This window comes from Ctenopharyngodon idella, chromosome 10 (genome assembly GCF_019924925.1).
Source record: "Ctenopharyngodon idella isolate HZGC_01 chromosome 10, HZGC01, whole genome shotgun sequence".
In the NCBI taxonomy this organism is placed as follows: domain Eukaryota; kingdom Metazoa; phylum Chordata; class Actinopteri; order Cypriniformes; family Xenocyprididae; genus Ctenopharyngodon; species Ctenopharyngodon idella.
Window position 1 is genome coordinate 33,475,864 of NC_067229.1, and position 26,701 is coordinate 33,502,564.

General features: G+C 37.4%; 1 protein-coding gene and 1 long non-coding RNA gene across 51 annotated transcripts in view; one reads left to right on the forward strand and one right to left on the reverse strand.

Moving 5' to 3' along the window:
• The window catches only part of LOC127521232 (protocadherin beta-16-like), a 93,274-nt gene extending 86,887 nt beyond the window's left edge, over positions 1–6,387 (forward strand). For 38 of the 50 annotated variants that reach the window (XM_051910336.1, XM_051910335.1, XM_051910381.1 and 35 more), the window contains 3 exons: positions 791–844; positions 1,965–2,083; positions 4,483–6,387. In XM_051910336.1, the coding sequence (XP_051766296.1) occupies positions 791–844; positions 1,965–2,083; positions 4,483–4,715 (406 nt within the window). In that variant the 3' untranslated portion in view covers positions 4,716–6,387. The remainder of the gene's footprint in view (positions 1–790; positions 845–1,964; positions 2,084–4,482) is intronic. The other 12 variants (XM_051910348.1, XM_051910386.1, XM_051910383.1 and 9 more) reach the window with 3 other exon arrangements.
• On the reverse strand, positions 840–26,011 carry LOC127521248 (uncharacterized). Its single transcript, XR_007932313.1, has 4 exons — positions 25,768–26,011; positions 11,865–11,959; positions 1,946–2,123; positions 840–984 (listed from the first exon to the last, which is right to left on the reverse strand). It is a non-coding gene; the product is annotated as an uncharacterized LOC127521248 (long non-coding RNA).
• Between the last annotated feature and the right edge of the window lie 690 nt (positions 26,012–26,701).

The following is a 26,701-nucleotide window of genomic DNA, read 5'->3' on the forward strand; positions in this document are numbered from 1 at the left end:
GAAAAAAATACTCAGACAAAAATAAACAAACAGAAAAACATGAAATGATTTATTAAATTTTCATTCGTTATCACATCGTTTTCATCTCTATATTTAGTCCAAAATACTGCCATTATGAATATTATAGATCCTAAAGAAAATTTACCACTTTTCCATAAATTCACCATACTTTTCCAAAAAAAACAAAAAAAACAATTACTGTAGAGAAATCCTGTAAGAAAACCCAAAAGAATTATCGGAATAAAATCCTGCAAAAATAAAACTCTGCAAAAGAAACCACGTGGAAAAAATCTTGTAAAAACACCAAATATATCATGAGAGTAAACATCAGATAAAAATATAAACTCTAAAACATGCTGGGTTAAAAACAACCCAAGTTAGATTGAAAATGGTCAAACCCAGCGATTGGGTTGTTTTAACCCAGAGGTTGGGTTACATGTTTGCCCAGAATATTGTGGGTTCATTTTAAGCAAGCAATACATTAATTTTTAAACAATAGTTGAGTTAAATAAAACTACCCAGCAGGTTGGGCAAACATTTAACCCATTCGCTGGGTTAAAACAACCCAATCACTGAGTTTGTCCATTTTAAACCCAACTTGGGTTGTTTTTAATCCAGCATTTTTTGGAGTGTACAAAGGTTAACCAACTATCTGTGAGACACAACATCTTTGAAGTATATTAGGTTTTAACTTCAAGAAAACGGCCATCCATGTGCTCTGGTCAGTCTCGTCCTCACTGGGCGTGGGGTGATTGAGTGACGGCTGCATGCTCCTGTGCTTATGTTTCAGTACACACAGGTTCCACACCCTGCAGCAGAGATGGACTCCATACGAGAAGTCCAGGTAGAGTGAAGGCGAAGAGAAAGCTAGTGTGTGGTAGCGTTTGGCTTCACCTGGCGTGTGGCCTTCTAGTGGAATGTTGTGTTTAGGTCCTTCAGATTATGTGTCCTGCAGCTTCCAGCGACATGCTGTCCAGTCTGTTCCTACACATATAAATGTAAACGCAAATTACATGCAGTTCGATTCATTCAAGGATAAGGCTTTTGGATGTATGTGTATCGCTGATAGCTGTTCGTTGCATCTTGCTCTGCAGGTTGTCGTTGCACTGTGTTTACCTGTGCTTAGTAAACTTGTTTGTTCTAATTTGGTTTATTTTGGCTTTGTAGAGCCAAGTCTGTGAAGTCTGTCCCTAAAGAGTAGAGAAATATTTCTGTCCTCATGTACGGACTACGCTATCAATCTGTTTGTGTGGGCAGAGAGAGTAAAAATCAGCTTTTTATTCATATGACTTTTTGAAACTGAGCAGCCTGTGATAACCAGAAATATACTTAAAGGTATAGTTCACCCAAAAATGAAAGTTTTATCATCATTTACTCACCCTCATGTCGTTCCAAACCTGTATGACTTTTTTTTTTTTTTTTTCTTCTGCGGAACACAAAACAAGATTTCAAACACTGACTGGACCCCACTGACTTCCACTGTATGGACAAAAACACCCTGCGACTTCTCAAAATATCTTCTCTTGTGTTTCACAGAAGAAAAAAAGTCCTACAGGTTTGGAAAAACATGAGGTTCATTAAATGAGAAAAAATATTTTTGGGGTGAGCTATCCCTTTAAATGAAGCTTCTTGTTATTTGATCAAAGGGCAAAGTGTATGTGTTGTCATGCCACATGGTGTAAACAGACAAAAAAAAAAATGTATTCTGATCAGCTCATCTGTCTGTTTACATTATGCTTACCTCTGCTCGGTCGACTTTAGCCTCCATTTTCTGACTGCACTGCACTGTCCTGCCCTGTCACACAAAATGGCTGTCTCAGCTAATGAACCGGGTGCGTTTATTCTAGCAAACTTGGTGGCTGCTGTTCTCATATGTGTGTGCAAGAGGTAAAATGTGAGAAAAAAAACACCATGAATGTGTCTGAGCACATGTCGAGTCACTAACCCTGTTCTCTGTTGTGTAGGGCTGGAGTGCGTCCTGACGAGGCAGGTGCCGGCGCTGGTGTGATAGCAGGAACAGGACCGTGGCCCAACCCCCCTACCGAAGCTGAACAGCTCCAGGCTCTGATGGCGGCAGCGAACGGTGAATCTCAATCTCACTTATAACTCCCTCTCTTATAAAACTGCATTAGAAAGACAGCAAAATATGGGGAGAAAGCATTAGCACATTTAGCCTTTGCTATATTTCACATATGTAATTTAACTTTTAAACCAGCAAAACTTAGCTTGTAAGAAGAAAATATCCTTCTGGCTGATCAGCTTTACAAGCTAAATTTTCATGATAATCTTGCTTGGTAAGCTAATTAAGCAACCCGCCGGGGGCAAATTAGCCCACCAGCATCCAAAACACAGCATATGCTGGTCTATAAAGGAGGGAAGCTATCCACATATACTGTATTTGATCCATCAGTCCTCAAGGTCAGACTCTGAAGACCGTTAGTAACTGGATGATGTAAGGGAAGGGAGAGGTTGAGCGAGAGAAGAAAGAAAAGAGAGAGTGCGGCTTCTAGGGTACAATGGATTTCACAATTTATTGACTGTTATAGAGTCGAACTAATTGAGTGTAAAGAGACAAAGGAGACTTTCTCCCTCTCAACAGCTGCAGTCAAAACAACAACACTGTGCTGATGTTCTTCTCTAGCCAAGATGAATGCAGTCTTTCTATAAAACAGAATCTCAAGAGTGTCATCAACTATACGTTCACAGATGAAGCCGAGCTACAATCACATTATCTGTTCAAATTCACACCGGGCTGGTATGATTTTAGTCAGAATAAAACACTTTCATGATATTTGAAAAAGACTAATTGTTTTAGTCCGACTAAAATCAAACTTGTAAGGCCATGTAAATGTATTAGTAAGTTACATACATATATTTAATAATACAATACACTTTTACAGATTTTAATGAATATCTGTTGGACATGCCCTTGTGAAAAAAGTACATTTTTCAGACACTTAATTGCATTGTAAATTGCAAATAAATAAAAACATATTAAAATTTATATTTATATTAAATGCAGTCATTGCTTTTTTGTCCCTCTTAAGTAGGACTTAAAGGTGCAGTAAGTAGATTTTGAAAAACACTGTTGGACATTGTTGATATTTGAAATCAACCCAAACAAACCCACCCCTCTCTTCATTGCTCCGCCTCCAAAACTCAAAACTCTGTTTTCAGGCCTTAGCTCTCTCAGGTGCTGGAAAGCTTTTCTAATATAAACACGGTCCTAAAGCACTTGCCCAGTCATAAACCTTAATTCCAATGATATTCTTTTGAGCTTTTGAATTGTGTCCCATCTCTCATTCTGCAGTTTTTTTTCTTTCTTTCTTTCTTTCTTATTTTCAAATCTCCCTCTTGCTCCTTCTCTCTCCTCGACCGTCATACGCCCCCCTAATGCTGACTGGTTAGACGTTTGTTGTTGGTGTCGGCCCGACTAACTTCCAAACAGTGTTTTTCAAATTCTACTGAGTCCACCTTTAAGTACATTATATATAATTTCAGAATCCGTATCAATAGCACGCGCGTGTGATCTCATGGAATATATACGCAAAAATGAGTTTTGGCGTGCATATGATAAGCAGTTTTTCGTGTGCATATGAAACGCACTTTATGGCATGCATATAATACGCTTGGTAGTCTTGGGTAGGATTAGTGGTGTGGGGTTTGTACGTATTATACGTCATAAAGTGCGTATCATATGCACACGAAAAACTGCGTATCATATGCACGCAAAAACTCATTTTAGCGTATATATTCCACAAGATTATATGCGCGTACTATTGATACGCATTTTCATGTGAATAGAAAATAAAGTGTCCTTTTTTTAAAGCATGATGTATGTACTTAAAATGTACTTTAAAGTAAAACTTTTAATTTGACATTATTACAAAGTGCAGTTTTTAAAAGAGTTTAGAAACTATTGTGAATGTTTACTCTCTTTAAGTACATTTAAGTGGCCTTTTATTTCATTCATATTATCATATATACCTTTAAGAGTACAAGTGCACATTCAAGCCAATTAAGTACTTACTTTTTCACAAGAGTGGGTCTAGGTTAAATTGACCACAGTTTTGACTTGTGAATTTGTGGGGGGAATCAGATTTAAGCTGTGGGAACAAAAGCCTCACTGCCATTAGAGGACAATGCCACTTCCATTTATGACACATTTTACAAGAACTGTGAAAATAGTGTTATTTAGTGTGCTATTCTTGTATATACAGTACACGTGTTCTGTTCCTGTAAGCGTGTTGCTGAGTATGTAATGTGTCGATGTTACTGCATTCATAAGGCATGGGGGATGGGCAGGCAGAAGCAGGTCACTGAGGGAGCTGCAATGCGGTTCCTGAGTGACTGAATTATGAGCTCTGTGCTGAACCAACCCATCTATAACCTTTCCCATCTCTCTCTCCTCTTCTTCTTCTATACCTCCTTCTGTTTGTTCTTGCTGTTTTTCTTTCTTTCTCACCCTACCGTTGCTCTCAGAAGTAAGTGAAGCCACTGCAACTCTCGGCCCTCGCTACAATCCACAGTACGGCCCAGACTACCGCCAGAATGTCTACATCCCGGGCAGTACCGCCACCCTCACGGCCAACCCTCAGCAACAGGTACCCCAGCAGGCCCTTCCCCCTCCCCAGGCCCTTCCCCCTGCCGAAGTCCCCAAAGCAGCTCAGACACCCGCCAGCAAGAAGAAGCCCACCAAGAAAGACAAGAAGTAAGACACATGGAAGCACTATCAGAGATGCAGAAATATGTTGCCAGGATCTGAGCATCTCTCCTCACAAAGCGTGTCCACAGGTTTGGTTAAAGATTTAGATTTAATGTTTATGTCTGTGAGGCTTTTGTTTGTTTGTTTTAGGTTTACCCTTTTTAATTTATTGGATTTTGAACTCTATTATGATATATTACTCAATAACCCCCCAAAAAACAAGCATTCCCTGTCCTGTCGCTGTAATGGAACAGTAAACGACTGAACAAGAGGAGGTGTGTTCAGATTCCTGAAGCTCGTTCTTCGACAGATAACTCTGTCCTGTAAATAGCATTACTAAAACAAGAAGAAAACATACATTTCTTCTTTTATTTTTATTTTTATTTTTCCAAATGTCATGTTTTGGGCTTTTTGTGTTCTTTTCAGAGCTAAGTAGATGCTTCTTGTGGTTACAAAATGAAACGCTGTTAGGCTTTTTAACAATGTACCACAACTCTCACCTTGACTGAAAAAATGAGTGTTGAGCTGAACTATGCATCGCAAAGAGGATACTGTAAAACAAGGGGACACGTTAAAGTATATTTAAACTGTTTTTGGAATAAGAGAATAGATTTACATTTGTCTAAAACCAGATGGTGAGACACTGAACTGTTGGCATGGTATTTAAAGATAGATTCAGTCTTCTCATTAACTTCTTAATAGCCAGTTAAGCAGAGCTGAATGTTAGGTTAACACCGTTTGACTATTCTTTGCTATTATTTCCTGTTAGTGTGGTATAAGAATCCTTTGGAATTGCAAGTAATGTAAACAGTGTTTTTAAAGCTCAGAAAAGATAATCTCAGCCTTTGTAAGGTCAAGATCGGAGATTGATTTAGGTCAAAGTGAATGTGCTAAGAGTTTGAAAAGATGAAGTGAACCGAAAAGAAAGAAACATTGAATATGTGGAAAGACTAATGACTAACTTAAGCGCAACACTGTACTTGAATGGATCTTAGATGGAAGGATTCCGTCCTTTATTCTGCACCAACCACCACCACAGTGTATATAAAAATGTGTAACCTGTCTGTACAAACATTAGAGCCACAAGGGCTGGCTGTTACAGGAATGTTTCAGTATTTTAAAAAAAAAAAAAAAAAAAAAAGCGCAACAAAAAAGACAATAGAAAAAAAAAAGAACCAGTGTAGTGATGTAGGAAGAAAACCTTCAAGATCATTGACTAACCAAACTGTACATACTACGAAACTTCTGAAGACACGCAATCGTAGCTTAAGGCTTGTGGACTATGTGCATATTTTTGTGTTTTTCCCCTTTGATTACACTTTCTTTCCTTTTCTCCAATCACCTAAAATTTTGAAAGATAACAGACGATACTTACTGTCATTAGAGTACCACCCCACCCCACATCTTACTGTACTTTTCTGTGCTTGTAATTCCAATCAGTCGGTAATGATACTGGAATGCCACTCCTGTCTGTTTGACTATGAATATCTATCTATATATATAAATGTCTGTCTGCTGCTTGGCTACCTTTCTGTATTTGACTGTGGTTCCTTTTAAGAAATGCTTAGCACCTCATGTTACCCTTTTTATTTTACAAGCTAATATTTATATCACTGTTGATTTATGTTTTACTTTATTATTGGAACACTTACATTTGAAATAAAATTTTGTCAGAACTCACAGTCATGGCTGAGCTGTATTTTTTTTTTGTCAGTGGACATGTAAACGAGGTGTACAGTTCAAAAGTTTGGGGTCGGTAAGATTTTTTGAAAGAAATTAATACTTTTATTCAGCAAGGAATATTTTTGTTTTTACTGTATTTTTGATCAAATAAATGCAGCCTTGATGAGCAGAAGAGACTCCTTTCAAAAACATTAAAAAAAATCTTACCAACCCCAGAGCAATATAATGCATTAACAATGAGATTTTCCCAGGATGTGCTTCACTGATGCCCAAAAAGAATTCCAAATGTTCATATCTGCAACTTCAGTGCACATGACCCAATTTAAGAACTATTATTGATTCAGTTCAGAAAGAAGAAGAAGATTGCTGGCGTCAGGAGGAGGGAGCTCTGCAGAGATTTCGGAAGTAGGACATCAGCTCTGTTCTCGTGAATCCATATATAGCAGAGACATACGTGTATGGAGGCACTCCAAATGGGAGAGAAACACGACTCCTCACCGTGACCATAAAGGAATCACTGGAGAAAGTCCAGAAAATTGGATAAACAAAAGATGAATCAAACAGCTTGATATATTCTGAAGCTTACGCAAGATCCCAAACACCTGCTTATATTAAAGCAAGCACAAAACATTTGAAATATATAATTACTTTAAAAACCATTAACCCAATCTGCTATTCGTACGTTCGGGGGCATTTAGTTTAATTGCTGTTTTGTCTAAATGAATTGTGGGAAAAATTGCTGCTCTCATTTTCATCTTCAGAAATCACAGTCATGTATTCACTGACTCACCGGCTATTATATAACAGCATCGAAATGTCATGGGCGAAGTGTCCGTCACATAAAAAAACTGTTAGTTTCTATGTTATAGTGGTTGTATTGATGTAACTAGAAAAGCTGACTACAGTCCAGAGAGCAGTTTATACTGAAGGTCATGTGTTCTTGGATTCACTTACACAATCACATTATAGATTGTATCGAGCACAGTCGAGAACATGGTCAAATTAGATGAGTAACTTTAAAGGCTTAACCCTCCATTTTATTAAAGCAGACCTGCTCTCAGCAAAGCTGTTTCCTCTCCCCCACAAAATGGCCGATACCTTGCACAACTGCAGCGGTTGCCTTGGTGATGAGAGAAGGACTCCAATATTCTGAGAAACAGCAGAATCAGTCAGGTGAAATGTGCACAATACAGCATCCATACACACAGCAAGCTGTACAAATCAATGACCTCATAGGGGCCAAACAAAGTGTTCAACAGTGAAATATACAAAATAATAATGTGGGTTTTCTTAAAAAAAAAAATTACAATTCTTAGATATCTCTACTGTTGCATCAAAGGGCACAATTTGAACCTTAAATAAACCACTGCAAATGAAGCCTGAGAAACTCAGCAAGGGAAGTGGGACTGCAGCTGGATTAGAGGTCATTTTCTATGAACTGTAAGTTCTAAGCACATGCTATCTAGCATCATTTTATACGCTATCCAAATGAAGGTTTTATAGATATATAGGAAGCTATCCCTACACAATCTGTCTAAGATGCTGTACTGGGACATGACAGCATTAACACACTGCTTCAGACGGGCAACTCTCCAAGACAGCAGCTGCTTCAGTGCTAAACTCTCCATTTCCTCCCTGCCATGGAGATTATGCAGCCAATCAGCAAGTCAACAAAATCACACACAGGGCTGCATGAAAGACCTACCACCGCTGCTGTCAGAGAGCAAACAACATATTTTACACAAAAAACTCAAACAAACAAACATACATGCACACTATAATATAATATAATATAATATAATATAATATAATATAATATAATATAATATAATATAATATAATATAATATAATATAATATGACATAATATAACATAACATAATAAATTTGGGTATCGCCTCCTTTGGCCTTGATTTTTTTTTTTTTTTTTTTTTTTTAAATGTACTTTTCCACAATCTCTGTTGTTATTGACTTCCAAATAGTTTCTAGTTGTCTCAAAAAACTTGCTTTTGATGAAACTTTTGTGTGATCTATCTTTGAATTCATTAAATCCCAACAATAATTATATTTTAGCATTAGAAACACTACTGTGACTAAAGAGCTTACACATACTGGTGTGAATTAACCATTACAGAAATATAAAAAAATAATTTTGGTAATCACCCAGACTGTTAGTTTAGGGCAGCTGTGGCACAAACCTTACATTGTTAAGCACTGTATAATTATTATATATATATATATATATATATATATATATATATACATACACATACACACACACACACACACACACAGACATTTTTGATATTTTTGATATATTTATACTAGTGGGTGCAGGACACTATAGTGAGGATAGAAAAATAAAGTAAACTGTGACATATTATACCCAAAAATTCTTCATACAGTGGACTACCAGTAAAATCGATAAAAATTTGGAACCAAAAATTATTCAGACACTTTGACCTGACTTTTATTCAGACACTTTGACCTGACCATGTTTTGACCTCACCAGTGTTATATATATATATATATATATATATATATATAAATAACACTTATAAAAAAAAAAGCCATATATATATATATGGCTTTTTAGGATTCTTTGTGTATAGAAAGTTCAAAAGAACAGCATTTATTTGAGATAAAAATCCTTTGTAACATTAAATTATATTTAAATTAGAAATTTATAAACACAGAAACCTACTATAAATATCAATTTGATCTATTTAATGCATCCTTATCAAATTAATGACCCCAAATAGTTATAGATATACTATCTATTTTACCTTGCTTTTGTTTTACATCACCAAAAAAAAAAAAAAAAAAAATATATATATATATATATATATATATAAGATCACGACAACCAAAAAGCTCCTCATCTCTGATTTTACTATATGGCAACATTCAATGGACCCGTTTAGGCGGTTCAATCAGAGCTGCCTGTTAACCAGCATAAACAAGGTCATTGATCAGAGCCTGCAAACCACGTGGACTTGCCAGTAAATGCCCCACACAAACAGAAGCATCGCTGCACACTAGCAGGGCAGATGGTCTTTTCAGCTGCCATTACACAGTGCCACTGGTCATTCCATCAGGGAAAGGTCAGTTCCTCTTAAAACACTGCGGACAATTATCAGTAAAAGGTCAGCTGACCAATAATGTCCTTCATACCCAGCAGGTTGGTTCTTTCAAATCATGCATACAGCAAAAATAACTTGCTCACTGTCAGGAGACACTAATGTATTTTTCAAAAGACCTGGCTTTTCTGTGCACTAATTTGCTCACAAAACCTCATGACGGATGGTTTGGTGTTTCTGGACACAGATTTGCTGCTTCTCTTTGCTTTGTGAGACAGCAGTGAAGTCATTCAGTGAGAAAACGCAAGCAAGGAATAAAAGGACTCCATCTGCCAGGCGAACAAGCACCCGCACCCCACCCCTCCACTCGCTTCCTCCCCCCTCCCTGCTCGACACAGTGAATATAGAGTCGACAGCCTCAAAAAAAAAAAAACCCTCTGCAGCTGCCGTTGTCATGGAAACAAGGCCGTCAGCCGAGCCCTCCCACCAACACAGGGATTTTGAGCATCCAAAAACGACATTTTGAGACCCTAAAAGAAGGGAGACAGAGTGACTGTTTTTCTCTTCATCTCAGGTTTGTGCATGCGTAATGTAAAAGGAAATGTGATAATGTTGTGTGATAATTGTGTCCAATGTGTTAATTCAGGAGAAAAATAACAGAATCAAATACAACCACAGAAAATCACCACAATAGCACTAAAGATTGTAACTAAAATAACAAAACTCCCCAGAAAACAGTCCTTTCCTTGCTTTAGGCCTGCAGCAGATTGCAAAGAGTGTGAAAGATTTATGATTTTCTTCTAAGAAAAGCAATGCTTCATTGCCCCACTTAACGCTTACCAAAGGGATGCAACATGACGTCAGCTTTTCCCACTAAACCCCCACCAGCATCTTCCTCTCTCTTTCTTGTTTCTTTCTCTCTCCCTGCTATACATTGTTTCTTTCAAAGGCTGTCTATATTTATAGATTCTTGTCAGTGGAGTGAGTCTTTGTCCTATATAATATTCATAGACCGCAGAGGCTCCGCAGAGCGTGGGTTCATAAAACCGGTCTGTCCCCTCACTTCCATCCACCGTGACCGTTTCCATAGCAACCTTGCATCCCTAAACCTACATGCCAGTCTGCATTTCACTACCGCAGGCTTATAGTCCAACCTTAACCCACCTGAACAGCAGCTGTGAGCGTTTTGCAGGTCAGTGGAGTAGGAAATGTACTGAAAATAATTGTACGCAACCCACTGAGTCTTTCATCCGTTCAGTGTATCGTCTTTCTTTTAGCTCTGTGCCAAAACTATCACACAGTGTGGCATCAGTGTAAGAAGATTACTGTCAGTCTCCCCCATCCCCCTTTTAGTCAGTCTGTTCTTATTCCTTCTGAATCAATCCTGCCTGGTTCCTTCCATGTTTTTATTTTAATTCTTTTGTTTGTCTTTCTAGCAGATATCAAAGTATGTATGATAGCACACATGGAGAGATGCCTGCAGCAAGTACACACATGTACACACATGCACACACAGGCTGGGGGAGAGGAACCTCATCATGAACAAGGAGCAAGGTAACCATGGCAACAGACAAAGAAGGGATGACGACATTTTGTAGGGTGAACAGAGGAAGGAAATGGTTTGCAATAAGACAGCAATGTTATTTTTATCTGCATCACTTATAACGACAATGCAAGAAGTGCTCATATTTTTAATTGATTCTTTTCAATGAAATGTTTAATGGCTTATTTAATTGGTAACACTTCACAATAAGGTTCTATCTGTAACATTATAGATATAGATGCAACAGATACACACACACACATACATACTAACTATGAACATCGTTTTTTTAGCATTTTAGCATTTATTAGGTATAATATATATATATATATATATATATACATACATATATACATACATATATACATTATATATACACACATATATATATATATATATATATATATATATACACATTATATATATACACATATATATACATATACATACATATATACATATATATACACATATATATACATACACACACACACACACACACACACCTAATAAATGCTAATTAAACCTAATAACTAATTAAACCTTATTGTAAAAAGTTACCATTTAATCTTTTAATAACATTAAATATCTGATTAAACTCACACTAAAAAGTAGGAAACATGATAAACATGTCTAATACATTTCCATGCTGCTCAATTCAATCAAATTTATATATAGTGTGTCATTCTCTGGCTGTTTTGGATGTGTGTGCTATAGTGTTTTTTTTTATTTATTTTTTTTTATAATAGTGGCATAAACAGCTGTGAGAGGGTGAGGGGGCGAGTGTGGGAAGGGCTTAAGAGGCAGTTAACTGTTCAGTCGGTCAAATGTGTTGTTGTTTGTGCAGAGCTTACCCTCCCCTATTTCTTTATGTAGCCTGATTATGGCCCCCCTGGCTTCTGATTGTGGGTCGAGCCACTGACTGGTCTGATGTCACAGTCGATACAAGCTGGCAAAGAAAAAGGGAGAGACAATATACTGTAATCTAGTTCTGTCAGTCAGCGAGTCGATCTAATACGCACAGCTTGATCAGACAGAACTACAGTAACATCCTGAAGGCTTTAGGAGGATGTGACCTCATGCAGTGACCCACTCCACCATCTTACCAATCAGCACTGACTATGACCATGAAAACTGTCCCAGATTCACACACTAAACCACACACCCCCTCAACATTCGATTAGCAGAAAGTGGGTGTTTTTTTTTTTCCTGGAGAGATTTACGCATGAATTATGTGTAGGAAGTAAGGTGGTAATTCCTTACACAACAAACAGGAACCGTAATGTCACCTATTATTGGAAATTCACTGCCCACATAACCAATGATTCATTTTCAGCCTTAATACAGTTGCCCTCAAAGTATTTGGACACTTACACTATACTTATGAATCAAATAACATCAAATTTATAACTATTTCTTCAACTACCCCACTGGTCTCAAAATGAATTTTTAGATGCAAGTCCTAGCAGAGTAAATGTAGGTGTAGTTTATCATATAAACATTTGACAACCAAAAGTCCAATGTATAACCAAAGTATAATGATAGAAAGGGACACTTAAAAAGAGTACACTTTTATAATCTTTTAAACCATATTTTTTCCATAATATGAACTCGTTTTAAAAAGTATGCTAAACTGTATTTCTATTCATTTAGCTACAATACAGTTAACATCTTTAGTAGACCTGAAAAGTGTTGTAAGTGTTGAGGTTCATTTAGAGTGAGTATTTCGCAGTCATTCTATGCATAAATAACCACCGTGATCACATCCACTTCTCCATATTCGAATGTGAACATGAGGTGATGATGAGGTGACGGACGCCATTTTGAGGGGTTAGCCTGAAGCTAATTGAGTTGTGACAGACTGACAGATGAAGGGCAGGGTGATGAGATAAGACGGCTCTCTCTCTGGTTCTGCTCTAAACAGCCATGGAAGTGTGATTCCACACTGTACACGTTTTACACACAGCCATGTAATCTGCAGCGTATGTTTGAGATTGCTCTCATAAAGGCTAATGAGGGTGACTGTAATTTAACAGGGATGAAGACGTCACTTCAGACGACCAGACTTTCTATGCTTATCAGAAAAGATTAAACAACATCTATCTGTGTATCTATGTATCTATCTGTCTATGTATATCTATGTATCTCTTTATCTATCTAGTTACATTTTCTATGTAGCTGACTTCAACAAAAGGGGGACAACAGTGGTAGGGATGTTTTTTTTTTTTTTTTTTTCCTCACAAGGGTGAGTTGTTTTACCTGGAGACTCCCACACCCCTCTTCCAGTCAGACAGCAGCTACATCTAGTTCTCATAGCTGATTGGCTCTCTGTGCCCTCAGGCAGAATAATGCGTTCAAGTGATGACTGAAGCAGTGGGCTGGCAGTTTAGAGGAGACAGTCTGATCTGGCTGTGACCCCAGGCATGTAATGAACCGTTTTGTTTTCTAAGGGGGTGGCTACGTGGGAAAAAAAAAAAAAAAGCATGTTTTTGTAGCCATTCAAATATCAAATCTTAATATTCAACAGCTATAAGCCAACCTGAAGCACAAAGAAGGGATTAAGTTGTCTGAAAATTGGGTTTGTACCAATATGAATTAATTAAGACTCAATCATCTACATTATATAATGTTTTAGGATCACAGTACTAGCTAACTAAGTACTTGCAGTCTCTGTGAGCCTGTGAAGAGCAAGTTATCTGATTGACCTGTTTCTGAGCTACAACAAATTTAAAAACGATCACATCGATCTGACATCTGATACCTACTGTATACCCACTGTGCAGTTCTGCTGAAGAGTTTGCAGCTCTACCAGCAAACAAAGAAATTAGATATTAGCTATTTAAAAATATATATCTTTAGACGCCCAGTTATACATTCATCTTCCTCTCAAGTTAGTAAAATATCTAGCTTCCAGACTGCCTTCCGTATTCAACTTACAAAGAAAGTGTAATGCCTCCCGCAGTTCAAAGCGCTTAGACTACATCCTACATCCTAAGGCGGTCTGGCGGAAGCTAAATATTTTACTTTATAACTTGTTAAATATGGATATTTTTCTTACACAAATGCATCGCTTTGCTTCAGAAGGGCTTTATTAACCCCAGGAGCCGTGTGGAGTAAGTTTATGATGGATGGATGCACTTTCTTGAGTTTCATACTCGTTGGTCCTGTTCACTGCCATTATAAAGCTTGGATGTGTCAGGATATTTATTAATATAACTCCAATTGTGTTCATCAGAAAAAAGAAAGTCATGTACAAGTAGGATGGCTTGAGGGTGAGTAAATTTTGGGGTAATTTTCATTTAAAGGGAACTAATCCTTTAATAAAATATATGTATTCATATATCAAAGCACAGCCATAACTAACCATTTCCCTAGAAGTCACTCAACTCTAAGTTTGCTGTAAAACTGTGCTATAGATTCAGAATAAATATGAGATAATCTTCTATTCCCATTCCAAAAATTTCCATCCAGGCAGAGATGAGACTAATGATGCCTACTTTCTAGATGTTACACTAAGATTGACTGAAGTTTCATAAGGAATAAAATGCAGTTTGTCCAGTGACTTCCATGCAAACAGAAGGCAAATACATCCAATCCATAAATAAATAGAACATTCGCTCAAACAATGGAGGTTAACAGTGTGGGTTATTTTTGGTTATAGCTCCCTGACACACATTTTGCCACTGTGAGGCTGAACTTCCAACCGCACGTGCCAGAAAAAAAAAACAAATAACCCAAACTGCTGATCTGATCTGTGTTAAGCTCAGAGACGAAGGATTAACAGAGCTCATCCCTGCAGAGAAACACACGGTGAGACACACTGATCACACACTAGAACCACACACCCACATTAAGCGAATACGCCTGCTGTTAACACCATGCTCCTGACGGAGACCACAGGACTTCAGATCAGCTGACAGCATCTTCATATATCCATCTAAATGAAAACGCTCACCCAGCACAGCTACATGGAGAAAAAAAAAAATTGCTCGTCCACTTGAAAATATGAAAGCATCACATGTAAAGTACCTCAAATTATTGGATACAGATTTCAAGTCAAATCCCAGTAATAAACGAATGCAGACACAGAATTAGAAAAGAGAGAGAAGGAGAAACAGAAGGAGATGGATGGAAAACAAGAAAGGGAGGGGTGAGATACATTTTCATATATGAAGCTCCGTAGCAGCCATTTTGGATTATATAGGTCACAGTGAGATTCTGAAAGGGTGGGGTCTTTAACCCTTGACATGCCATCCTGTGTGTCCATGTGCGAACCGGATGGTATGGTGGTTAGGAAGGGGTAAAAGAGACGACGATTGACAGCCGACTGAGAGCGTTATAGCTAACAGTGTTCAGTGGGGAGATTGGAAAGGAAAACTGCAGTGACATGCCTGACTGCCAAGGTGAACAGTTTGCTGGCTGTGTGACGAAATTCTGTCACGCAGCCAAAGCTGATGGAGCAGATGTCTGATTTAGGTCAGATATATGTGAAGAACAAGAGTCACATAACAGTATAAAAAATTTAAATCATAAAAATGATTACAGAATAACCAAAAAAAGGGAAAATACAGAGACGTCAGTTAAGGAGACAAAGTGTGAGAAGAGGAAAAAGGCTACAGATGAAAAAACAACATGTCAGATGAGGAGACGAGCGAATCGAAGGACAAAAGGAAAAAGAGCTAGGAGGTGTGTAAAAAGGCAATCACTAGTACTGCCAACTAGTGGCGCTTGGAAGCATTGCCGTTTCAATACACCATAAAAAAGGTATCTGCACAAGGCTTGCATGTATGCGTTTACAGTGGCTTTGCACATGCGTGTGGTGGTCTCATGCACAATTTTACAGGTCACACTGGTCATATAAGAGATGTGACGTCACCTATAATCCACTGACTATATTTAGTCCAAGTTTGAAGTGTGCAGATGTAAAGCCTGAGTGCACTAATGGTCCATCTGTTCCTAAACACAGCCTGAGTGAACCAGGACAAAGACCCTGCGATCCTGAACATTAATTCTCTCTGTACCTCTATCTGCGGTGTTCTTCAGTGAAATGGACATCTTGCCTAAGGCACTATGTAGGCTGTGTCTACTGCAGAAGGATAACAGAGTAAATTTAATGTCTGTAAACTTCTAAGGTCACTTCTAGAGTTTCTATTCTGGGATTTGACTGCGTTCAAGTTCCATTTACACCCCCGTTCCTGTGAGGAACATTGTGTTGAGGCGCAAGCAGAAAAAAAGCAAAACACTAATTGAATTTTGCACAAATGGCCCAGTATAATGCCTGGATACCTGGGGAATAAAACTTAAATAACTCTGCCCTGAAGATAGACATATAAAACCAGGTCACAAAGTTAAAGAGATTTTAAATATAATACAGGGGGGTGTATGCACAAACTTACAAAAATAAATAAAATAAAAAATAAATTGTATGTGTTGTGTGGGGAGGGGGGTTGCATTAATGTTCATGATTGGCATGAATTAAAAACATGAAAATAATGTGAATGTGGATATTGCTATAAAATGATTAAGTAAATTTGTAAAGTAAAAAAAGAAAATACTACAGTAAAATATTTCTTGAATTGTTTAATTATTAAATTGTTACAACTTATCCAGAAGTGGGGTGGGTTGTAACCGTGTAAATTTATGTTAAGTAGAAAGAGTGCAGAATCAGACTTTTAAACTACTTTAATTTGAAGCAGATAAGTTTGAGATTAAACTACTTCTGGGTCTACTCTAAAGTGTTACTCCTCCAAGTTCAGTACCAGAGTAAAGGCAGCTCCTTTCTGCAGAATGTTGAATTATTAAGTGTGTGTGGGTGTGAACTGCACACTGCTATTGTGATGGTAAATGTTTTCTTTGTGTGTGTGTGTGTGTGTGTGTTTGTGACATATCAGGACACAAATTTGTATAATGACATGGGTATGACATAGATATTACAAGGAGAGGGTGACTTATGAGGACATTGCCCCATGTCCCCATTTTTCAAAATTATACAGAATGAGGTTTTTTTGAGAAAGTAAAAAGGTGCACAGTTTTCTGTGATGGTAGGTTTAGGTGTAGGGTTGGTGTAGGGCGATAGAAAATACGGTTTGTACAGTATAAAAACCATTACGCCTATGGAATGTCCCCACAATTCACAAAAATAAACGTGTGTCTGTGCGTGCGCGCGGTCGTTGTGTGCCAATAGGTCATATAGCAAAATGCCATCAGTTTCTAAATAAAGGGACATCTGCACAGCCATCTCTCTGTCTCTCTGTCTCTCTGTCTCTCTCTCACACTTTTCTGTGGTGGGTAGGGTTAGGAGATAAAATATAGTTTGTACTGTATAAAAATCATGTCCCATAAAACATGAAAACCCAACTCTGTGTGTGTCTGTGTGTGTGTGTGTGTGTGTGTGTGTGTGTGTGTGTGTGTGTGTGTGTGTGTGAGTGAGTGAGTGAGTGAGTGAGTGAGTGAGAGAGAGAGAGAGAGAGAGAGAGAGAGAGAGAGAGAGAGAGAGAGATGGCTGTGCAGATGTCCCTTTATTTAGAAACTGATGGCATTTTGCTATATGACCTATTGGCACACAACGACCGCGCGCACGCACGCACAGACGCGCGCACACACAGACACACACACACACACACACACACACACACACAGACACACAGACACACACACAGACACACACACAGACACACACACAGACACACACACAGACACACACACAGACACACACACAGACACACACACAGACACACACACAGACACACACAGAGTTGGGTTTTCATGTTTTATGGGACATGATTTTTATACAGTACAAACTATATTATATCTCCTAACCCTACCCACCACAGAAAACTTTCTGATGTTAGAAGCCGTTTTCTTCACAGGGACCAAAAAACGTCCCCTCAAGGACAAGGATTTCGGACATTGCCATCTTTGTGGGGACATTTTGTCCCCATAATGTAGGGTTTACCAGGACCGCACACACACACAGGCTCCATTCCAACACAGAGCACAGCAGGCATGGCTCTTTACAGTGGCACACGCTCAGCCTTTGTTCTCTAATACAAAGCTGAGGGGGGAGACAGAAAGGGATCTGGATTTTGTGAGGGAAGGGAAGTGTGTCCAGGAGGAGGATGCAGTTTGGAATACATTAGTATTTCAGCCTGTAGCTTTGAATGTGACCATTATTCAGATCCTGCCAAAGATGACATCTATTTAACCCAAGAATAGCACTTTGTTCATGTGCAAAACAAGCCAGTGTCCACAAATGCTGACTGATAAAGAGTGCACAGGAGTACTGCCAAACATTTTAAATGAATATCTTCAGAGAGACTTTATTTATTATCTACAGTATCTATATCATCTATGGTTTTGGGAAAAAACTGCCCTAACTCTATTAAAGACTAAAAGAGTGTTTATGCACTGAAAATTGCTACAACTATTATTAGTAGTAGTAATCATTTTTATCTAACAAGCACAATAGTCTGTTTCAATTTGAAGAAATCTTGTTAATACTTTTCAATAAGGTTTCATTTGTTAACATTAGTTAGCTACATCTATTAAAAAATACTTCTAAAGCATTTATTAATCTTAGTTCATGTTTGTGGTGAGAGGGCGTGGTTCAATTGGCAATGGGAGAACAGGTCAGGAGACCAATGGACCAAAAGGAGAGAGAGACTGGTGGACTCGGACACACGCAGAACTTATATGAGAAGCTAACAACTGAAGAAAGTGATTTATTGTTGAGAAGTGCATATAGTGTTTTTGTTTCTGTTTTGAGTATACCCACAAGTGTGGTGTTAAAGGGTTAGTTCACCTAAAAATGGAAATGATCCCATAATTTACTCACCCTCAAGCCATCCTAGGTGTATATGACTTTCTTCTTTCAGTCAAACACAATCGGAGTAATATTATAAAATATTCTGGTTCTTCCAAGCTTTATAATGGGAGTGAATAGTAACTGAGACTTTGAAGTCCAAAAAAAAGCACATCCATCCATAATAAAAGTAATCCATACGGCTCCAGGGGGTTAATAAAGGCTTTGTGAAGTGAAGCGATGTGTTTTTGTAAGAAAAAAAACTTTATAAACTAGAATCACTGTCTTCCGTACAGAAGTTGATTCCAGTGGAAGAGTGAACTTTGATTTGATGCAAGACGCACTGACGAACATGGAAGCACAGAAGATAGAGCAAAACAAAACACCGGTCATGAATTAAAACTCTAAAACGAGAATTTTTAAAGAGAAATGTCGGAGGAGCTTGAGTTTGTTGCCCAGCCCTATGTTTGAACTGTGAGAGGAGTCTACTCTCACCTAAGTTTACGCTACACCGGAACTTGATCCTTTCCTGAACACACGGACGGACGTTACCGGAAGCTAGTGATTATAGTCTATAAAATTATAAATATGGATATTTATTCTTCCAAAAGCCTTTATTAATCCCCTGGAGCCGTTTAATATAACTCTGATTGTGTTTGACTGAAAGAAGAAAGTCATATACACCTAGAGTAGCTTGAGGGGGAGCAAATCATAGGATAATTTTCATTTTTGGGTGAACTAACCCTTTAATAACGAGGACCCGAGTCCACCTTAAACCGGCCCTGACTTCTCCTCATTCTTAAAGGCTTGTTACAACGTTAATCTCAGCATTTAATACATTAAGTTAAAATTTTTTATGTGTTAACATTAGTTAATGCACTGTGAATAGGAACATGAACTTTTTTATTAACTAACATTAACAAAGATTAATAAATGCTGTAAGAATATATTGCTTATTGTTAGTTCATATTGGTTAATGCATTAACTAAGTTAACAAATGAGACCTTATAGTAAAGAGTTACCGAAATCTCTAATACGCTGACCTCTAGCAAGGTTGAGATACGATCACAGCCAATGTTGCAGTCAGATGACACACTCATCCGGCACGGCTTCTGTGCAGATCGTTTAATAGGGTCTGTAATCTGATAAAGACTCCAATCTGGCTCATCAGGCCCGTTCACCCCATCATGTCTGCCATCCAGATATCTTAGGGAGACCACAAACACAAACATGATGATTAGTGATCATGTGACTGCAAGGAGACACTCTAATACTGTAATGAAAACAGATGGCACATCCCTAACCTCCTATACCTATTGATCTTCATCCATGCTATATTATATATTCAAATAAAGATATTCCATACATATACATATATACATACACATATATATATATATATATATATATATAAATTAAAAAAACACTAACAGTAAAATGTAAATCCCTGTAGAGTCACAGGATTATGAATGTTTCAGAACAAAAGACAGCAAAACAGTGCAGGCTTTCATCTAGCTTTTGAAATTTTCACCAAAATGATTCATATTCAAAAGCTTTTATGGAGACATACACATAAAATTATTATATTACATTCATATCCCATGTGCTTAAAGCCATGACTTAAACAGCAATATATATGCTTTGGCCTCACAACCTGGAAACAGGACAAACAAACAATGTTCCTGCCCTGCATCACAATCAAATTTGAAGCAAGAGCTCCCTCTCCCCTTTCTCTCACAGGCAGCTCGCTTTCTACCGCTGTCCTACACTGACATAATTCCCCTACTGACACACTTTCAGGCAAAACATCCCCATTGCATTTTTCTGATGGTCTCTTCCCAATGACATAAGCAATTTCTTACAGCAGTATAGGTCCTATACCCCATCTAGTGGGCATACTTCTTATATTCAAGAATCAGGCTCCATGTGAAGCACAAATACATACAGTGTTGATCTGTTTTAACACCTTTATTTATTTATTTATTATTTATTTTGTTTTATTTTGTTTTTGTGCTAAAAACATAACATTGCCAAACAAATAGCCTATATTTAATATTTTATATAGATAGATATAGTATTTGAAGTCAATGAATCTAGCTTTACATATTTGTATAAACCAAAAGTAAATAGAAGAACAGAGGAACACTTACAATTTATAACTTCCGAAGGAAGGGAAAATAATATCTGATATCTGAACAGGTTAGATGTTTTAAACCTGACTGATTAAGTTTTAACTTCAAGCAACAACATGAGCACCACCTGGCTAAAATCGTGAAAATCTTCATTTACAGTGACACAGCTCCTAGCGCAACTTCTCCAGCAATACTGACTACTACAGGACACACCGCATTACTACAGCTGACCTACTAACACACATGCGCAAACACGCATACACAACCATACTATAATAACCGCTAATTTCTGCTCTTCACAAAACAATACTAACCTCTACTGGTCAAGACAGGAAACTACATCAAAATGGCCTACAATGTTAAAGGCATAAAAATTAACAACAGCACAGGTTACTCAACAGCATTTCCCTTTCTCCTCTTTTCTGTTTTCTTCACTGGCCAGTAATCATGAAGAGGATTGAAAAACTGACTCATCAACTGGGGAAAAAAAGTTCACCCCAGGATTTCCTCTGGTTACCATGTATTACAAAACACCCTGAACAAATGGAAAAAACAACAAAGGAAACATTCCTTAGGTTACATTATAAGCAACTTGAATTCATCATACAAAGTCAGGTTGCATGCGATTTTTTGTTTATGAAAGTGTGGGAGACTAAAAGTCATAACTCTCACACAGGAATGTGGGGTACGACAGCTTGATTAGAAACAGATGTGCTCAGTCACACAGAAAAACACTCATGGGGCTTTAGAACGCAAAGCTGGCAGACTGTAGAAGCAGCAAGGCTGTGTTGTTTATGTGCAAAACTTTTTTTTTTTTTTTTTTTTTTTTTTTTTAAATATACACAAACATGCATGCATTAGTTAATATCTCAATATAAAATAAGGTAGCCTCAAAAATTATTTAGAGACTTACAAAAAGTATAAATGTCATTGCATGAGACGGAAAGTTGCATTTGTGTCCCTGGACCACAAAACCAGTCATAAGGGCCTTTTTATTTTTTTTTATTTTTTTTTTTTTCTCAAAATTGGGATTTATACATCATCTAAAAGCTGAATAAATAAGCTTTACCTTGATGTATGATGTTTGCTAGGATAGGACAATATTTGGCCGAGATACAACTATTTGAAAATCTGGAATCTGAGGGTGCAAAAAAAAAAAAAAATCAAAATATTGAGAAAATCACCTTTAAAGTTGTCCAAATAAAGTCCTTAGCAATGCATATCCACTCACAAAAATCATTTTTTGATATATACGGTAGGAAATTTACAAAATATCTTCATGGAACATGATCTTTACTTAATATCCTAATGATTTTTGCCATAAAAGAAAAATCGATAATTTTGACCCATACAATGTAATGTTGGCTATTGCTACAAATATACCCGTGCAACTTATGACTGATTTTGTGGTCCAGGGTCACATTTGTTTTTAAAGAAAGTTTAAAGAAAGACATCTTTGTCAAGAAACAGTTCACCAAAAAAGTTGTTTAAAATATTATTACTGGTATTATAATTATTAACATTATTATGGTTTTAATGTGATGAATTTACACCTGTGTGAACTTGAGGATAACAGACATTTTACTAAAATAAATACATAAAACTCTGGAACCAGCATTTTAACATGTAGTTTAAATGTACAATCACTTTTATTGTGAGGAAAATGAAGATGGATGGAAGCAAAGAGAGAGATAAAGGACATGTGGTATTACATAAAGGACACTGCAGTGTCTCTGCAGAGCCATTCAGAGCAGAGAAACATGAGACCCTCTTGTTCTTCACACACTCAGACAAAGCTCTCATACAGAGTCCCAGATTACCAGTGTAGTCCCACATCTCCAGCAGAATAAGTGGATTAGATGCTTTCATGCTTCCCCCTTTCTGCTCTCTCCTCTCACACACAATCAGTCTTTACCAGTCTGAATTGTAACTTGCTCTAAGAAGCTTTGAGATGTACAGTTTCTCTCTTTTGGGCCTAAGCAGATAAACTGAACAAGCAGCCTTCGCCTCATACCCAAAACACTTCAATCCATCCCAGTATAGTTGTCCTAATCTTGCTCCCATCCTCCCACATCCCACAACTGGCAGTGGCCTACACTGATAAGAGGGTTTACAGACTCTAAAAAAACCGCAGGACTCTTTTACCAAGGTCTTTACTGACAAACAGAGACAAACAGGAGACATAAGACAAACACACCTTTAACAGCCGTAGATAGACATACTATGATATTGGAGTGCCCCCAACTGTCCTCACAATAAAACTGCAAAGGAATGAAAGAGCAGACTGTGGTGGACTCTCAGATATTCAGAGCCTCATATTTAAAACTATTTATTTCAAGCCAAACAATGCTATTAGTCATAAAAAAGACAATTTAACAGAGTAAAATGTTTTACACAGAATATACGATTATGATCACATATGCCTAAACCTCTTCTAACACAGCTGGGCGCAACTACAATGTGAATGCAAATACTGACTTTTATTTGCAAATTTGCAAAATATGTGACCCTGAATGCAAAAACTTATTCAAAGCCTGATGGATAACATGGAGGCTGATTTATATGAGGCCAAAATGGTAATAAAAGAGTATTCAGGTTTTGTTTAGTCCAACTCACAACACAGATGCAAGTACTAGCCACATAGATATTTTGAATATTGCTTAAAGGTATAGTTGACCTAAAAAATTAAGATACACAAAAGAAGATATTATGAAGAACGTTGGAGACCCAAATAACATTGGTGCCCACAAAAAACTGAGACATTTCCCAAAATATCTTCTCTGCATTCCACAGAAGAAACAGTCATTCAGTTTTGGAACAGCATTGGGAGTGAATGATGACAGAATTTTCCTTTTTTGTGACGAACTATCCCTTTAAGATATGTTACGAGGCCTGCACATGGCTTGTTTACCAACAGCAAAGAGCTACTTTGCATAAGAGCACAAAAGCACAAAAGACAAGCACTTCTTATTCTATTCCAGTAGTTTCCTTTCGACCATTCACCCAGACACAATCTGACAGCTGTTCCAGGAATAACCTGACACTACAGGGGTCAAACAAGCAGCTGCATCCATTGGCATTCTTACTAAGAGGGACCCCACCCCTCTATCTCTCTCTCTCTCACACACACATACACACACACGCAGAGAGAGAATGAATGGGAGACGACTGGAATGCATGTCCTGTGAGGAAAAAGACAGTAATTATTTTTAAAAATAAAATGGAACGCTTATGATTATCTGTGCTCTGTAATCTCTGTGTAAGGCCTATGGACAGAATGAGGTCACAGGCAATGGGTTCTCTCTCATTTACCCACGTGAATTTATAAAAGATAAAAATAATGTATATATAGATAAAGAGATTTTGCATATAAGAATGATTTCTGAAGGATCAATGTGACACTGAAGACTGAAGTCATGATGCTGAAAATTCAGCTTTGATAACAGGAATAAATTATTTTATTATATATATTAACACAGAAAACAGTTATTTTAAATTGTAATAATATTTCATAATATTACTGTTTTTACTGTATTTTTGTTTAAACAAATGCAGCCTTGGTGAGCATAAGAGACTTCTTTCAAAAAGATTTAAAAAAATCTTTCCGACCTCAAACTTTTGATGTGTATGTATACATACATATAGGCTTACACTTGTTTATTATTGTTCATATCATTATTATAATGTTTCTATATTATATTGAGAAAAACAGACATAGAAATGCCGTTTTTTAAATATATAACACAAAGTGAGTGACACAGAGTGGACTCTTTTTTTGTTTCTTACACAAAAAGAGAGAATGAGACAGATGGCTGAAATTACTAATCCACAACTGCTGTACAAAGTGTCTTGGTAGTCAACATGTCTGTCCCTTTTAGAGCCCCCCTTAAACCTCCCTTCTTTCATTCTTCCAAGCCAAATATGTGTCAGTGTGACTAAGCATGATTCGAATGGGGGGAGGGGATGGACTGGATAATGAATGGATAAAAGTTAAGTTTTGATTTAGAATAAAATACCTCTCACTTGATGTGAGTACTGATGTATTATTAACATGGAGGACAAGAGTTTAAGTTATAAAACATCTGTGAAATGGCTGAAACTTTCCTGGGGAGACGCAAATAAGCCTCATCCATAGCTCAATAGCTCCCCCTACTGACTGCTACAAAGATGAAGGGTAAGACAGACAGGAGAAAAATTCTAAACTAATTGAATTTCACCAGCCTCAAGGATATAAACTAGAACCACATGATCATTCCAAACATCAGCAGACTCTATAATAATCATCACATGCACACTCAAAACAAGAAAAGAGTGTAAAGCAGTGTAAATATTTGCTCATTGGACAGTTTTTCACTTTTGTCTTTCTCAAGGACACATTCAGCCGATAACATGGACATTCCATTTGTATGATAACCTCCTTCTTTTACATTTACTTCTGTGTTTATCCTATCTTCACTCACACAGAGTTAATGCGTAACAATATTAGTTCTGTCTGTGCTCAAGTTTCTCTCTGCTATCCGACTCTTTTCTTCCCTTAAAAGGTCTTGAGCAGTGGACTTACTCTGAATGCCAAAAGTGAGGGGGGGGGGTGGGACTGACCTAGAATTTCAACATAATGTGAAGAAAATCTGATCCATCTTGTATTAACTCCCCATTAACCACACTTTCTCTGTTTAATAAATGATAGATAGATAGATAGATGACAGACAGACATTTTTATCATTTGTCATGTTGTTCTGTCTTTGTGGTTAGAAAAACCTTTGTTTTTTATGGGTAAAAAGTTTTAGCATTGTGTCTCTTTAAACTTTAAAACTCAAACAATACCTTTCCGCGTGCGGACGCTTGGCGCGAGAACAGCATGTGTTTATGCGGCATTCTCTTTTGCCTCAAAGTTGCTTGTTTCCCGGGAGATGGAATAAAGGAAAAGGGGAGGGAGGGGGGCGATGGATGAATGGGATCCGTTCATCCTGTTAGCTGCAGAAAAGCAGGAAGAGAATAAACTCAGGGCTGGCAGCTGGAGTGCAGGAAATGTCGGCCCTGTGGCAGATGGTCGGGTGGGGCCTGGAGAAGGGGGAGAAAATAGGAGGGTATCTGACAGGAAGCAGGAGGGTCTAACCAGGGAAGATCCGCCCTGAAGGAGGGGTTTCAGAGCAGCTCACTTGCGCACATCTGCTGTTTGATTTGTGTAACTACAAGTGTATATTTTATTTTTAATAAATTCTTAGTTTTTTGTGTTAAAAACAGCGCAAAATATAAATTAAGATAATTAAATATGCGCAAAAAATGTAATCCAGTCTGACACATGTATTTACTTATTCCAATATATTTCTAAATATTCCATTTCGTATATAAAATCTTTCAAAAACAACTAGGCTGCTAGCACTTTTTATTTGCTCTTCCCAAATAAGGCTGATGGGTTTTAATCACATGACTTTGCTCTGCATATCTTTAAAACCTTGATATGATCACATCATTTAGTGAAACAACAGGCTTCTGATAACCTGTTGGTTAAACAATTATTAAAGAAGAGTTGTTACTGAGTTGTCACCTGGTAAAACTGATAAAGTATTGCAATCTTCTTCTTCTTCGTCTTCTTCTATTATTAATAATATGAATAATAAATGTTATTTTATCATTTTTAACTCACCTAAAGAATTTTTTAAACCCAACATCTTTAAAACTTTATGCATGACACTAAAGTCTGTAACATTACCATTACAAATATCAAGCAGAAAGTTTTCCAAACTAGAATAGAAAG